Source organism: Lepeophtheirus salmonis, chromosome 5 (assembly GCF_016086655.4).
Source record: "Lepeophtheirus salmonis chromosome 5, UVic_Lsal_1.4, whole genome shotgun sequence".
NCBI classification, from domain to species: Eukaryota; Metazoa; Arthropoda; class Copepoda; order Siphonostomatoida; family Caligidae; genus Lepeophtheirus; species Lepeophtheirus salmonis.
This window is the reverse complement of record NC_052135.2, coordinates 55,353,779-55,371,134: the sequence shown is the minus strand read 5'-3', so window position 1 is coordinate 55,371,134 and position 17,356 is coordinate 55,353,779. Positions and strand designations below refer to the sequence as shown.

The following is a 17,356-nucleotide window of genomic DNA, read 5'->3' as shown; positions in this document are numbered from 1 at the left end:
CCAACTACAGTACTACTATATTGGCATTGCACCTCCTCTTCCTACTAGGATTACAACCTACTTTGCATATTATTACATATTGTTGGCATGGTTACACACACATGTAAGTTGTAACCATGTAGTATCTAGTAAGTTCCTACACCCAAGCAGGTCATTCCTTGACCATTCATTAATCACATGTTATATAATTTGGCGACTCCCCTATACCTATACGCCATTATATTGGCATCAAAAGAGTACTACATATTTTTATTCAGAAGTCTTAATTCCATTTTAAACGATTCATGGCTACAGACTGTCATTGACAGCAATCCATCGCTTAATTAAGGACAATGAGAGCTAAAAGAAGGTGGAGTCCTGGCTCAAGATAGATCCTGGGATTTTTAATTAACATTCTTGAAATTATTTTTAATAATTTTTTAGTAAGGAAGAAAAGTTATGATTTTAGTATCCCAATCTTAGTCATCATATACAAAGTAACCTTCACGTCCACATAATGAGAATGAATTTGTTTGAGAGAAGGATCCTACCTCTTCTTCTTTTTTTCATTACCCGGATACTCTTCATTATAGTGTTGTGCCAGTCCTTATTTATTCGGTCCAGTCGAGTTTTAGGAACGGTCATATCAATCCTTGGGACCGGTCCTTCAGCAGGGACGTCCACAGGATTATATATTTATATATATTTTTTTGTGTGTGGGGGTTTTTTTTTTGAATATTTTTTTTAAAATAATTAAAAAATTCATGACTATTCACAATAAAATAATTTTTTTGGAAATAAAATTCAAAAATTAAATTTCGAACATTAAATTTTTTGAAAAAGATTTGAAGTATTAATTTTTTCGTAAAAAAATTTCAAAAATTCATAGGTATTCACAAAAAATTTCAATTTTTTTTGCTCTGCTCCATAATTTGCCTGAATGACTTTTTCTTAAGGAAATAAATCTTTCAAAAATAAATTTAATAATATAGAGGGGGCCCCTTTTTAGACCACCTTCTGCCGATTTCCTGTTCAGATTGTCAAAAAAAGAAAATAAATAATGTTGCGTAACGTCATCTATGGCCCAAATTTATAATTTTTTCTAATGAAATGGACGGGACTGCACTCTGGAGTCTTTAGTCATAACTCATAAATAAGGCCTGACACAACACTACTCTTCATGATCATTTCGCCCTTGTAATGACTCATTACTTGCGTAATTAAGAATTGGTTTGTTTTTTAGTAATGGCCAATATAAATCCAAAGTATCCTTGATTAAATAATTTGCTATTGAAAGACAATCTTAGAAGAAGCATTGACTGTCTTCAATAGGTAGTGATGTGTGATGAACTACCAATGAAAGCATGTCTGCATGTTCATTCATCCAAGTATGTGTGAAAAACACATAACTTATTCGCAAACTAGACTTGATATCATGAGGTTTAAAGTGATGAACTTGCAAAAAATAATAATAATTGTTTCTCTCATTAATTATATTATAGATGTGTAGAGTGAAAAAGTCATTAATCAAGTGTAATACAAAGCCCAGCTCTTTTGGTGCGTATGTACATAAAGGTTTTTTGACACATTAAAATGTCTTAACCAAGTATAACTACATAATATAAACAATAAAAGGCTGAGTATACTTGCATAGAGACGTGTCATTAAGTTGCTTGAGTCAACAAATTAGTTGTTTTGTTTTTTAAATATTTATTTATACCTAAGAATGTGATCATTAGGGCGGTTCATGTGTCAACTTTTTTCCAAATTTCAATTACAGCTAGTGTGAAAAAGTTGCGCATTTCTTTTATACATTTTCCGAAAGGAAATATCAAAATATTTAGTCAAAATGAATCAATTATTTTGAATGGAATATTTTTTCCCCATATGTTTATATCCTTGCCAATAAAAACAGTGCTTACATGTAATGTTATGTTGGTCCTTATTTAGGACGGAAGACTGCAGTCCCGTATAGTTGATCCCTCCATATCCGTTCTAAAACTTTTAAAGTTCGGTCCTTGACAACGTCACTCAACTTTTTTTCATATCAGTTCTAGTACTGACGGTCCAAAGGACTGATAAGACCCAATAAATAAGGACTGATACAACATTACTTAAATGACGGTCAAATTCAAGGATCTCTATTATTTTATCCACATTTTCGACAAAGCGTGATTAATCTTTAACATCAAAATTACAGAAAGGGTTAAACAAAAATAGCGCTTGATTAACTGTTGCAGTATCAGGATCATAAACACTATTCACATTTCAGCTGCCTGGCTTGCGTTTTCGCCTTGTTTGAAGACAAACTGTAAAGTAAAGGGTATTTTCTCTTTGCTGGTGTACATCTTTGACACGTGCTCAAACAATACTGAGACAAACAATCACGAAATTGTCTCAAAAGTTTTTTCGTACTAAATCTTATCTCTCTAAAACTATCTACTGTAAACCGATCGCACTTATACAACGGGAGATACACATTAAAAAAGCTATCTAATGAAAAAATAATGGATTCCTTTTGGATACACCTATTATATGTTCAAAATTTCTTCTGGTAATTTTTTCTTTTTCTTCCATTGGTAAACGTCCGAAAAAAATTGAAATATTCTATAAATTACCAAATGACAACAAATGGCAAAACTCATAAGCATTTTAAACGATAATTATTAATTATCATTCAAAAGCATAATGAAATGTGAAAAATTAAAACTCAAAGCAAAGTATTTATCCCAAGAAAATGATATTACGGAGCAATTGGAATTTTTCGATAGAAATTTGACGTCTTCTTTGTGCTTAAAATTTGAAATGATCGTCAGATTTCGACTAGATAGAGGGCGCCACAGTAGCTATTCTTGAGTATTAATTAAGGACATTGAAGGAGTTGAAAAGCTATTTGAATATAGGCCGAAATATGCATAATTTATTTGGATGCAACTTTAATCCTCCCACTTAGCCTGATATCTGTGAAGGAAATAATTTTTTGAGTGATTTTAGGTGTGATAACTTTGAAAACTACACCGCATATCCCCCCCTCCTTTTTTTTTTCATATCATAAAGAAGCTTCAAACATCTTTCTCTGTTCAACAAACGCTTTGAGAACCTATGTGTAGTAAATTCTAAATAGTAATAATAACTAATAGCGTGCCATCAAGGTTACTCATGAGTTTTTAGCAGGTATTTAAACAGAGATGTATGTTGTATTTAAAGGATATGACTATGAGTTACACCATCACGGCCGTTGCTACGGGAAGAGAGATCCCCATGGAGTATAAGAGTTCAAAATAATGGGATGTGACTCGGAATTTTTTATGGATTCACTACGTGAATGTATTAAATTTTTTGAAAAAAAATTAGAAAAATTAAATTGTTTGGAAAAAAATCTAAAATTTTAATTTTTTTTCAAAAAACCACAACTATTCACACAGAATTAAAGTTTTAGGAAAAAGAATTCAAAAGCTACATCTATTCACAAAAAATTTCCAGTCATAAATTAGAATCCGAATGACAAATTAAACTTTATTTCCCCGATGCCGATTCCATTAAAAAACACCCCATTCCGATTAATGTCCCGTCACTGGATACCATGAAAAAGTGTGGGACATTTACGAAATTAGTAGGAATTTTAGTCAGTTATCAGCATAATAATAAATATATTTGCTTACAAAGAAACGTCATATTATTATATAACATAATATTTGTACATCATAAAATTAAAAGGAGAGAGATAACATTGCTTATGTAAGTCAAAATCTTTCAGACTTTGTTCATTCAATATATAGGACAAATGCATATACAAAAATAATGAGATTAATAAATATAAAAAAACTATCAATGGTACAATTTGGTATAATCCTGAGTGGAGTGTCGATTGAGTTATTTATTTAATTTCCCCTTATCTTTTCCCTTAGCTCTTCCAGAATTGCGTTTGTTCGATAGGCTTTTGTCTTTTCCACTTGATTTTGCGAGTAAAGGATGCACTTCTGTAAAATAAATTAATCATGAAAAAGTAGCAAATACGAATAATATAATTAATTTCTCAGTAATGATAAGAACTCTCATGGACAATTTTAGCGTGAGCCAATAAAAAATTCCCAGGGCTCATTCCTTTCTCACCATTTTTAAAAATTATTGTTCTTCCCAAGGAGTTGATTTGAACTCTGATTTACAAATACAAATCTTGAAAAAAAAATGAATACTTTTGATTCAATATAAAATCATTGAATCTAAGGAAATTGGCTATATTGAAATATTACTTATTAACAGAGCTTTTTCACTGACGTCATAAATTGTATCATAATTGAAGGAGACGTCATTTTGAGGGCCCAAATTTGTCCATTTTACAACATAAAATGTACAAATTTCCAATAAATCTTCAAGAAACTTCATAAAATGGCTTAAATAATGAAAAAAAAAGACTTAACACATGCATTAAATACTTCTTTTACAGTTCTAGGACAATTGGCTAAAACATTTTTGCCGAACGGACATTTCTCCGAAGGACAATTTTCCGAACGGATATTGCACCAAATACCCATTTTTGACAATTGGCCGAAAAATTATACTAAATTAATTGATATATACGATTCAATATTTTAATTTATAAGTATTGTTGATATACAATATACGTCAAATAGGTACATTAATGAGTTATCTTATTATAGAGAAATATTTTATATTAATTATATACATTAATAATAATTTTCTAAGCACAACACAGTAGTATGTGCTTCGAATGTAGTCCGAATCTACCACTGGCGCGTTTCTAAGTACGAAGGACCCCTTCTAATATGATATAATACATTCCGACCCACGGGTTGTGTAGATGAGCTGCTGTTCCCCGAAGCAGGTTAAATTCTTCTACCGCCGCTTCTCTGATCATCAAGGAATCCTCCTAACATTCCAAAATACACTCCAGCCCTCAGGTGCTACATGTGAAGTACTGGGACAAGAGACCGTTTAAACTCTACCCCGCCGCCGCGTTTCTAAGCGCCAAAGATCCTGTTTAATATAGTATAATATCCCCCAGCCTTCAGGATGTGCAGGTTAACTGCTGAGCCCGATGTAACTTAAATTATTCCGCGGCCACTTTTCTCAACATCAAAGAGCCCTCTAATATCCGAAATACATCCTGGGCATCAAGTTGTACATGAAAGTTTTTGGCCAAAAGGGGCTTTAAACTCTACCATGCCACGTTTCTAAGCATGAAATATCCCGTTTAATATTTCATAATACATGCCGGCCCACAGGTTGAGAAGGTAAACTACTGAGACCCGAAACTATTCCACTGTTACTTTCCTGAGGATCAAAAAACACTATTAATATCCAAAATACACCCCGGCCATCAGGTTGTACAGGAATGTTCTTGGCCTAAAGGTACTTTAACCGACTCTGAACTTGACCACCGCCACGCTTCCAAGCACCAAGGATATCTTCTAATATGCTATGATACACCCCAGTTTGTGCACGATATATCCCTTAAAATCGGATATGTATTATATTTCATTAGTCCAATAAATGATAACGAAGACATATATAATACATAGCTATTATATTTCTAAGTATTTCTATTCAACGCCATAAATCACGTAAAAGTTGCAAAAACAAGTACAAGTAGATGGTGCACAACCCGTGGGCGGGGATGTGTCATAGCATATTAGAAAGGATCTTTAGGGCTTAGAAACACGACGGCGGTAGAGTTTAAACTACTTTGGGGTCCAGTACTTCACCTGTACAATCTGAGGAACAATATGTATTTTGGATATTAGAAGGGTTTCTGGATGATTAGGAAAGCGGCGCCTGAAGAATTTAATCTGCCTCAAGCCCAGGAGATCTATTACTCAACCCATGGGCCGGAGTGTATTCTAGTATATTCTAAGGGATCCTTGATGCTTAGAAACGCGGTGGTGGTAGAGTTTAAACTGCTTTGAGGCCCAGTAATTCATCTGTACAACGTGAGGGCTGATATGTATTTTTGGATATTAAAAGGGTTGTTTGATGCTTAGAGAGTCTGCAACGATGAAATTTGACATACCTCGGAGCACAGCCGTTCACCAAAACAACCTGTGGTTTGGGGTGTGTTATAACATATTATAAAAGGGTCATAAATACTTAGAAACGCGACAGCCGTGGAATTTAAACTGCTTCGGGGCCCAGCGATTCAGCTGTCCAACTTGTGGGCTGGGGATATTAAATGGGATATTTCATGACAATCATCTTCATCATTCAATAATTTTATCGCCCGAATATAATATAAATTGCAATGAAATTGAACACGATAATAATATGTAGCAATGAAATTACTCACAATCATATTGCTTACAGTGATGTTGCTTGACGATGATATTACCCATAACAATTTTGTCTGGCAATGATAATGGGGGAGGGGGTATGGGGGGTACAAGAAAATTTTACAACGTAACGATTTTGTCTGCAACCTTTTTACCACTCATATAACAGTGAAACACTACTGTGTTGTGTTTATATAATGTTCTTTAATGAATATCGAATATTTTTCACCAATTTACCTATATGACATATATAACATATGAGCAATACCTACATATATATCATAATATCATTTTAAATTGAATTTAAAATATGCAATCGTATATATCAATAAATTTAATATCACTTTTCGGCCAAATGCCCCAAATAGTCCTTCGGCGAAATGTCCATTTGGCAAAAAAGTTTTTGGGATAAAAGTCTGCTCACGATATTTATAATAAACTTTAGGGTCAGATATATAATAAAACTAAGCAATAGAGGGATAAATCTGTGATAGCCAGTAAGGTTTTAGTCATTTTATTTGTTAGTCACATTTTAACATTAACATTTAACTAATTTCCCAAATATTAATGAAAAAGGATTTTCATTGTTATAAAACCAGGTTGTTTAGGCCCTCAAAAAGGCCTACATCAACAAATCTGACGTCACGTGAAAACGTTATAAAGTGAAAAAGTCTAGTTGTATTTAAGTCGTAGTTACCATTGGCTTCAAATGAACTCGAATGGCATTTTTTATCAAATAGTTCCTTCTAAATTTTCATTGAAACTTTTTCTACATTACATAAACTTTTAAGAGATATTGCATCAAATTTGGCCATATAGGTTTTTTCTTTCTCAAAAAGGTCATAAAAAAGTTAATCAAGGTCAAGTCATAAAAATGACAAGTTCTTTGTTTATCTAATTAAAAAATAAACGTATTTCCAAATTAGGGTATACAATATCAAATCTAAACCATTGTCTGTGATACACGAAGGAAAAGACACTTTGCGATTGATTCATAATCCCCTCCAGACTCTTCCAGTTCCTACCTGACTCTCCAGACAAATCATTTGTTAAAGCTTAAAAAGTTTGTAATCTCAACGTTGTCTCGTCGGGCCCGGATCGCAACAAAGAAACTCTTATCTTTCCCACGATATTGGACCCACTTCGTTGATTGATGCCATTTTTTTAACTGACACCAAACACTTTGGCTGGGATACGCTAACAAACCGACAGATAGGTTGAATCGAGGGTAAATTTCGTTTAAATAATATTATAGCTCTTTTAGACAGGTAAATACTGAGTGCTCATAAAAATATATAAAAAAATTCTAGCAATTTTTTTAAATGTTCCTTTACCAGATGGATTTGCACTGATAAAGTATAAGTAAACAATGTAGTCTTACATTTACTTCGTCTGAACTAGGAATCTTCTTTAAAGTCCATAAACATTTATGTTATATATATTTCCTTCTCTATGAATGATCGGGGCGAACCTACGCACATTGAGTTCAATAGAATAAAATATCCCGAGCGTGTTGTCCATTGAGCTACGACGTCCCACGCAATTGTATTTATCTAAATTTGTTAATTTAACGAAAAAGCTCTAAGGTCTAATTTTTCCTTCCCTTTTGACTAGTTTTTTTATTCTTTTTCGACCTCGACTGTCAAAAGGAAATTTGTATTATTATATTTTTTTTTTGTTGCCAACTATTAATTATTATTAATAATAATAGTTTTGAATTATTATATACATTGAATTGATAATCTAAATAATAACTCAAAATGAAATGACACGAAATCCCAACAAAGCCCCTGAATTGATATAAATTAATATAAAAATCCAAATCTAATGTAATAACTTTTTTGAGTTCATAAAGCGTAGAGACGACTACTTTAAAAACATATAAAGTCAACTCAAGCAAGCCGTGATGTATACGGATGATATTGAAACAAAGTCACGTTTTTTTCTTGTTTTTTTAAAGTTGTAAAATTTCACAACTATAGGGTTATTTAGCTACTAACTCTACATATTTATATAAATGATTCAAAAACTTTGTCAATCATATTTTTATAAAAAGGAACAATTTTAAACCTCCATTTCTTTACTTTTTCACAAAAAAGTGAATTAAGTTACACTTTAGTCTCCATATTTCATTTAATGACGGGGTTTTTTTTTTGTTCTTATTTGTGTATATACTTTAATTTTTTGTAGAACAATTTCAGCGTGGGCCCCTCCCCCCTAAAGCCGAACCTGAAAATACTCTCCATGGATATTCCATTCACATGATTGTACTCACCGTCTTTTGGAGGGTTTTGAAGAGTAACCTCTGTTACTTTAGTTTTCTTCTTCTTTGGACTAGAGGATTCCTTAGAGTCTGTGGACGTTGTTCTCTTAATAGAAGAATCTTCGTTTGTTCCATCAACGCCGTGAACCCAATGCTCTTCGGGTTCCTCAATTTCAGGAGCTGTAGGCAAATAAAGTAAAGCATTTTTATCCTCTTCATCTTCATCACTACTACAAAATGCTGGAATTGCTGCATTATTTGAGACATCCACCTAATTCAATGATATGATTTCAATATTTGTTATGATATTTTATCAACTACTGGATGGTAAAACTGAAATTAAACCTTACTGTCTATCAAATTATATCCCTCTAATACCTAGTTTGATTATATATCAGAGACTAATATATTATTACAGCATTATACAATCTTATTTCCATATTATAGACAATACGTTAACAGTTAAAATGGAAATAATATGATATATTTCTCGGATTATCCTACTTTTCCCATATAAATGCAACATGCAATGCCTGTATGGAAGAGTGCAGACCTGAACTCTCGTACAAAATATATGAAGTAATAGAAGAAGAAAATGAAGAAGGTTGTGTTCTAAAATTTATGAAATATTCAAAATGAAAAAAATGTTGAATACAATTTCAAGGGCTAACTACCATAGAGAGATATCTCAGGTCGACAATGATGGATCTCTAGATGGCTGTCTTACTCAAGTTCCTGGTCTTTGCGAGCTTGGCAGTGGGGGAGGTGGGATTTGCATGGATTGACTTTTTGAGCCCCACCACGAACCGGGGGGATCGTTTTTTGTCAGCTCTCACCTTATAGAGTTCCCCTTGGCGTCAAATTCATCACAAATCCAGTAAACTGTACTTTTCGAGTACTTCAGACGATTGATAAACTCATGGAGAGTGAATCCCGCTCGACGCAATTCTCGTATTACAGTGCTTCTGGTCTGCTCAATCTCAAACTATTTTTTTTTGTTTACAAACAGGTGACTAACCGAAACTCCAGGATTTTTTATCATACGACCTATATAAGCCAAGATATAACAGAATGAAATTGATGTTTATCTGGACCACCATGGAAGTAATCAGGATCTGACGGTAGTAGCACAAATACCCCAATCAATTGTCGTGTTCTTTACTTTTGTATTGGTATATTATTTACACATATATGTCAACGGTAAACAGCAATAGCAATACATTTTAACTAACTAAAAAAAATCCATAATTTATATATACAAATAATTACAATAAATTACAAATCTAGCCATATTATAGGGATTTTTAGCACATACAATTACTTTGACTACATTCATCAAGTAGTATATTTATTTTTAAAACCATTTAGTGGAATATAATTAAGATTTATTTAAAATTTGTACATTTTATGTAGTAAACATATCAACTTTGAACCCCCCTCAAGATAAAATTGACAAATTTCTATGAAATCTTGATGAAACTTCGTCAAAAACATGACACCTGCATTGAATATTAGTTTATGCCAATGATATCTGAATTAAATCAAACTAAAATATACTGAAAATCCCTATAAAATATATAAGCTTGTACATTTTTTTTGATCGAGTAGGGATGAGAAAAGTAGGATAATTATGTAAAAATATATACTTCTTTCGAATATAATTGTTTATTTATATTCTAAAATATAAAAATAAGATTGTATAACGATGTAACAACATATTTTTAACACATCTTAGTGCCTAATCTATATAATAAAACTAGGTAATAGAAGGATATACTTTTGATAGACAGTAAGGTTTTAGTCATTTTATTGCTAAGTCTCATTTTGACTTCAAATAGTCAAATATTTTGCAAATAATCTAAATTTTGGAATGTTTTGAGTAATACTAATTCAACAGAATGAAAGATTAGTAACTAAGTAAAATATAGATTAAATACTCATTATGAATTTGTAAGTTTTAAGATTACTCAAGGAGTAAAAATTTAATTTTTTTGCTTTATTAGAGATCCCACGAGTGGAATTTAAACACCAAATTTTGTATGAAAGTCTTGGTATTTATAGTTACAAAATGTATTTAATAGAATATGTCCTATAATAAGTCCATTTCCTTAATATACAGTTTGTGACAACAAAATATAAATCCTCCCTATATCTTGTCCAAATGCTCTTAACTACATTTTTGCTTCATATTTTTAGTCTAAAAAGTATCAAAAATGCCAATGGTAAAAAAATAATGGTATCGTAACAACACTAACGTATATAAATACATTTGATAATATGACAAATTAATTATTAATCTTACTTCCACATCATCATCCTTTTCCTCCTCATTGAGTTGAATAGACTTATCTTCGTCCTCAACATCAAACTCTGACTCCCTTTCTTCATAATCGACATTCTCGTCCAATTCCTTAAAGTCGGGTGCAAAGGCAGACCAATTTTCTACTTGTTGTTGAGCCCAGACAGTCACAACACCCTGGGATATAGATGCTACAATGGGTCGGACAGGATGCCACTGTATCAAAAAGAATAAAAAACATATTGCTGATAATTAAGGAATTTAAAAAAATCAGGATTTGAACTTACAACCACATCCATTAATATTTCCCCTTTGGTTCCATGTAAAATCTTAACTAAATTTCCAACCGATTTTTCCCAAATATATAATGCGTGTTGACGAGCAGATCCTGCACAGACATACTCTCCATCCCCTGAGAAGCAACATTTTTTCCACATTGTACGATTCACTAGATCTTGCAGTTTTTGAGTTGGATCTGGATCTCTATTCAATTAAATATAAATACAGTAAATATGAAAACTGAAATTGTAAAGATATAAATATGAGGGATCCACTAGCTAAAAAAATTAATTGGTAAAATACTCGTGAGCATACAAAGAGTTGCAGTATAGTTTTGATTGTGATCTTTGTCAGCAGATATGACGACAACCAAAGTTGCATACATATACATTTCTTTTTGATTTAAACTCACAAGGATTAAAAAAAAAATTAACATCCCTATCAATAACTTACTTTCCATCTGGCTGGTTGAAAACCTCATCCATACGGTAGACTCTTATCACACGATCTGCTGTATTAACTAAGAAGCTTTTAGATCTTCGCGCAAATTCAATACTTTTGACCGCCGTTGTCGATTGAGCCGAGACACGGAAGGAAGTGATAAGTTCCAGGTTACTAGAATTAAATATGGACACTTTTCCCTTGGAATTCCCAGTGAAAATGTATTTTCCTCTGTGATCATAGGAAGCCACTATTTGCGAATCATTTTCATCATCAAGAGGAATAAGTCGATGGGATCCATCTTCTAAATCAACAACTACCGCCGCTGTTCGCATTGGAGATACTAAAATATATCTGGAAATAGAGAGTAATTAAGAAAAGGAATCATTAAATATCCAGCACTATTTCACTCATTGTAATAAGAAATAAATATTTTAGAGGCAGGAAGATTAACTTTAATAAATATGTTTCACATCCAATGAATTTGATTAGTATTTATTGATTAAATGTAAGTAATCTATTTGACTTATTTATGTTGAATTTTTGAACTTTTCGTATCTCTAAAATATTCATTTCTTATTACAATTACTCATATAATTGACATAATTATATTTAATTTCGAAATATTTTCACGAAACCTTACATCACATACTTATTTAATATTCTATACAAAAATTAAAAGTTAAACTGAAAAAAATGAATCAAAATCGATATTTGAATTTTAAGCTTCCGAATAAAGCCTTTCCATTTACTAGATTTTTGTATAATTAAACCCCTTTAGTAGGAACTGTATTCAAACTAACTTAATAAATATTTTATCTTTCAAATGTTGGAATGTTTTATACCTCCGGCAACGAAATTTATTTACTTGTTACAGTTTGTCTGTTGGTCAGCAGGATTACGGCTAAAGTGACAAATCGATTTTGTTCTAACTTGGTACAAAGATTATATATGGTAAAAGCAAGAAACCATTAAATTTTGAGCGTTAAAAAAATCACCACAGGCGGAAGTTTGGACTCTGCCGAGTGCCCATTCTACTAACCTCCGCAAAAAAAGTAGACGGAGCTAATTTTTTTGGCTCTGTTTGTTAATCACCAGGAGTACAGCAAAGGTTAAGATTCGATTTTGATCACACTTGTACGAAGATTATAAATGATCACAGTAAGAGGTGATTAAACTTGGAGAGGTGAAAGCCAATGTAACAAAAAGTGTAAAAAATTGACCATAACTTGGAAACAAATTGATCTACATTAGATTTTTAGTTTTAGGCGGAGGTTTTGGGTTCTGCAGAGTGCCTATTCTAGCTATTAATTGTGATTACCTTTAATTTTCATATATAGGGTTATTTCATTTCGAAATATGGCTCTGAATCGAAATTATACAATAGAAACGCGATTGAGAAAAAGGCTTTAAGGACCAAACGTACTTTTAATTAAAAGATGGAATACTACCGATGGAATTTAGGATGGAATTGCGCTTGGAGCACAGGAGATGGAAAACGAAATCTCTGTTCGCATTCTCCCGTTAAAAGATCCCAAATGGAGACATTGTTATCCGTAGAAGCCGATGCAAGTTGTCGGCCCGACCTAGACCAGGATATCGAGCAAACTGGATGGATATGAGCCTGGATGATTTTCGCTATGCCTCGAGTAAGAAAATCCCAAATAACTAAGCGACCATCATTGCAACCCACGGCTAAAAGGGTCCCAAAACGATTGAATTGGCAGGTGATTGCCATTGTGATACAATCCAGGGTACCGTCATTTTCCTCAGGATAGTTTTGACCGAATGATTCCAAGAGCTCAAGATTCATTTTTTATCAATTCAATTAAAAATCATTCAAGTTGAAGTTCAACGAATCAAAATAAAAAATAAAATAATGCAATTAAACTAAATAATATTAATATTATTATTCAATATTTAACGTATTAGCCTGTTCGGAGAAAAAAATTATTGAACTATAAAGTCAACAATAATAAATATAACATTTTAACGTGACGTCACAATTATGATGTCGTCATTTTTCACGGCTCGCTTTTTGAAATCAACAAAGATGTACATTTTCAATTAATTAAATATCTTAATTGGTATCAGAACAACTGTGCAACCTCATTGGTAGATTTAATAGTAGACATTATCTAAATATACTGTATTTATGTCATATTATATTAAAAGTTTAGCTATAAGCTTATTCTATACTAAAAAGTAATACTTGAGTTTAAGGAAAAAATAAAGTGGTAGGTTCTTAGTCAATACGTACAATTTATTTTATTCTTCAAAACATCATTGTCTTTTCCTTATTTATAAGTCACGTGGAGTAATATGTATCTCCACCAAATCATCAAAATTTTAATACTGAAAAATAATATAAGAACATTTTACGATTAAAATGGATACTATGAATTATGATTTATGACTGATTGCTTGGACCTATGTCTTACATATATAATCTTTAATAAATATTTATATATAATCCCATGACAAAAAATTGGCTGAACAATTATTTCTACTAAGTTATTTTATACGAAGAATTTAGGGAACAATTTTTGAAGGAGTATACATATAATAAATACCTGAGAAGGCATTTTCGGAAGGAAAACACCTTAAATACGATGAAATAGAATCAGGAATATGAAAATTAAATACTTAAATAGGTTAATTATGTCAAATTTTTAATATATGTATTATTTCAAAATGATAAAAGTCATACATAAGTATTCCAAATCTTATCAAAGTAGTATCAACGGCATATATTCGTATTTGACAGTTTCAAAATACTACCATAGAGACATCTCATTCGTACTTCATCTTTTAAGAGTCATCTAATTATATTAAAACTTTATACTTTGTACTTAACAGATATGCAAAATAATTTTCGTATTTTAATAAAAAAAACCTTTTTATAAAAATGAGCTATTATTAAAAATGTATAAGATGTGAGATGTTAAAGTTTCAATTTATGCATTTAATATTAACTTTATTAATATGATAAAATTATTTACACTCCAGTCAAAATAAACGCACACCAAAAGCAAGATACAAGTATCTTGGTCACAATAAAATTAGAGACCATAGTCCATAAACACACTTAAATTAATTTCAGTGTTCCTTACTAAAAGGAAAACCCGGCTAATTTGTATTGGTAAGACTGGGAACTGATGTGTTGACGTCATAGTTAACAGCCCTTAATTTTGACAGCAAAATATTTAGAATCCTTCTTTTCTTAATTCTACGATCCTTAAATCCACCTGTAAAGTTGTATCTTTTTTATTTTTACGGTCTATGAGCCAGGCAATTCCATTGTATTCATATAAAAAATAAAATGGTATGTGTATTGTAAATTAAATCCATTAAGTTAAGAATTATTTATTTGTTTTTTTCATGATTGAAGGATGTGCGGGTATTTTCTAAAAGCGATTTTGATGTAAATACATGGATCAATGATTCCTTATCCCAAGAAGGCGGTGGCGTGGACTCCGCTCCAGACAAAACAGCCTCCACATTAGTGATGAAGCTTCAATTACTTATCGCTAAATTGAACGGAAATCTTGAAGAAGAGTCTGGATTTCTCATTGGAAGTCTTCCCCGTGTTCTTCGAGAGGCAGAGTCCCTAGGTAGATATTTGCTTTCTTCTATGTTATAGAATTTACTTCATTATTAATTATATATCCAATGGATTCAAGGGCAAGAGACACAATTACTCAAATCCAAAATGCAGGCGGTGCAAAAGGAGATGGAAGAGACGAAAGAAGAAGAGCTCATTCATCTCGACACTCTCAAAGATAGAATACAGATATTAAGGAATGCTGTTCAAGAAGCAGATAATTGGAGTGTTCTCACTCAGGATATCCAATCCCTTCTTTCATCTGAGACCCCCTTATCCCTTGAATTTATTGACAAATTCACATCCCTTCAAAACTCTCTTAAAATCCTTGCTCATGTACCCGATTATGGGGATCGATTGAAACAGTTAGAAGGACTAAAGAATCAAATGGAGGCACGAGTGAGCCCTCTTTTGATACAAGCCTTTAACAATGATGATTTCGAGAATGCAAAGTTTTTCCATTCCATGTTTATTGTTATGGAACGAGGAAATCAGGTTCTCAAGCTTTATTTTAAGAATTTCAAAAGCAAACTAATAAGGAAGTGGAGAAATATCGTTGAGAACGAGGGGGATTTGGTAGATTGGTGTAGATCTTACTTTACATTTGTGCAAAATCAAATCTTTGAACAGCGATCATGGTTCACGAAAGTATTTTCTGATGCAGATCCTGCTGAGAGTATGTTTGATATCCTAAATAATGCATATACATCTCTGGACCCTAGTTTCTCTTTCTGTATGGAGGCAAATCTTAAATTACAGAAGGAAGTACTCGACTACTTGATTAGATTGAAAAATGTTTTCAATGAACACGCTGAAAAAATTTATATTGAATTTGTTAAGGACTTGGATCATGAGAAATATTTTAGGGAGTTTGCTGTTATCTTTTACGAACCTTTTAAAGTATATATTTCTCGCTATCATATTTATGAATTATCGATACTAACAAATGAACTCCCAAGTGAATCAAGTTCTTCCAAGGAGTTAATCATTGAATCACAGGGAATATTCCAGAACTTGAAAAAAATTATTTTTTCACTTGAATCTGGTTCTAAGCGCTGTATTAGCTTTACGGAAGGAACTGCCTATCCTGATTTCTCCTCAATATGTATAAAGTCGATTATTTCTTCATATATTGGAAGATATAAATCCCTTTATCGAAAGTTAGCTCAATCCAGTAGTGCAACTCAAAACTGGACAATTATTCAGAAAATCCTTTCTCTCAATCAAACTGCTGGGGAGTTGCTTCTTTGCATGGAAGAGTTAGAAGTTACCCTTACACTTCATTTTATCGAGCATGCCAAGAAATTTCTTTCAAAAGATTCAACAGAAAGTCAAAAGGCCCTGGACCAACATGATTTGTACTTGTTAGATCATGATGGAAGGCAAAAACTTGAAAAATTTTATTTTCTTGTGAAACAAGGAAAATCTTATCCCATTTTGAACGATTCGATTCAACTTGTAACCGGGATGTTGGAAGATCTTCAGTCTGCAACGTTTAAAATTCTGTTCCACTCTATTCAGGAAGAACTTAATATTATACCGTCTTTGCCGATTTGGAAGGTTAATCAGTATGGTCCAAAGGAAGTTGACCTTCCAGATTGTAGTTTTTCTCCTCAAGAATATATTACGAAAATTGGTCAATACTTGATGACTTTACCCCAGCATTTGGAACCATATATGTCCGATGATAACATTGCTCTCTCTCGATCGCTTCAGGTAAATTTACAATAATGAGTACTTCAGTTTTATTAATAATTAATTTATAGGAGTGTCTTTTTCCATATTCTGGTTCCATTTCTCCCAATGATGTACCTCCTGTTGATTTTATCTTGGGATGCATTGCAACTGCAACCTGTGAATGTTACATGGAAGAGATCCTTAAAATAAGTTCTCTACCGAAAAATGCGATCAAGCAACTTTTTACAGACATTGGTTATTTACGTGATATTCTTGAGGATTTAGGCCATCCTCTATCTGAACGCCTTGATTCTTTGATGATACTATTGAAAGTTCCTTACCAGGAACTATCTAAAGTTTCTAACAAGCATTCCTCAAAATTGGTAACATTTATGCTAAGTGTTCGAGGCTTATGAGGAAATTGTTATCCGTCTAATTTTAGTTCGTTTTGTTTGTGTTGAGTTTATGTTATCTATTTTACAATTAATTAAATAAGTGGCAAAAATAGATTGATTACTTTATGATTA

General features: G+C 32.2%; 2 protein-coding genes across 3 annotated transcripts; one reads left to right on the top strand and one right to left on the bottom strand.

Annotated features, from left to right (window-relative positions):
* Positions 1-3,609: 3,609 nt before the first annotated feature.
* On the bottom strand, positions 3,610-13,529 carry Rbbp5 (retinoblastoma binding protein 5). 2 transcript variants are annotated; one of them, XM_040712390.2, is made up of 6 exons: positions 13,000-13,529; positions 11,561-11,902; positions 11,116-11,311; positions 10,832-11,044; positions 8,542-8,800; positions 3,610-3,959 (listed from the first exon to the last, which is right to left on the bottom strand). In XM_040712390.2, exons 1-6 carry the CDS (start codon positions 13,359-13,361, stop codon positions 3,853-3,855), a joined length of 1,479 nt encoding a protein of 492 aa, XP_040568324.1. In that variant the 5' UTR covers positions 13,362-13,529; the 3' UTR covers positions 3,610-3,852. The 2 variants fall into 2 exon arrangements, with proteins under 2 accessions (XP_040568324.1, XP_040568325.1); XM_040712391.2 differs by lacking the exon at positions 8,542-8,800 and having other exon boundaries at positions 13,000-13,519.
* Positions 13,530-14,555: 1,026 nt separating this feature from the next.
* Cog7 (conserved oligomeric Golgi complex subunit 7) lies at positions 14,556-17,356 on the top strand. The gene is made up of 4 exons (XM_040712450.2): positions 14,556-14,873; positions 14,940-15,162; positions 15,232-16,868; positions 16,919-17,356. The coding sequence occupies exons 1-4, from the start codon at positions 14,871-14,873 to the stop codon at positions 17,243-17,245; spliced, it is 2,190 nt and encodes a 729-aa protein (XP_040568384.1). The 5' UTR covers positions 14,556-14,870; the 3' UTR covers positions 17,246-17,356.

Coding starts and splice junctions, on each gene's coding strand:
- Cog7 (XM_040712450.2), top strand. Junction 15,163..15,231: donor TCGAGAGGCAGAGTCCCTAG/GTAGATATTTGC, acceptor AATGGATTCAAG/GGCAAGAGACACAATTACTC. Junction 16,869..16,918: donor CTCTCTCTCGATCGCTTCAG/GTAAATTTACAA, acceptor ATTAATTTATAG/GAGTGTCTTTTTCCATATTC.
- Rbbp5 (XM_040712390.2), bottom strand. CDS start 13,361: ATGAATCTTGAGCTCTTGGAATCATTCGGTCAAAACTATCCTGAGGAA. Junction 11,312..11,560: donor TTCAACCAGCCAGATGGAAA/GTAAGTTATTGA, acceptor TTAATTGAATAG/AGATCCAGATCCAACTCAAA. Junction 8,801..10,831: donor AAAAGGATGATGATGTGGAA/GTAAGATTAATA, acceptor TCATTGAATTAG/GTGGATGTCTCAAATAATGC.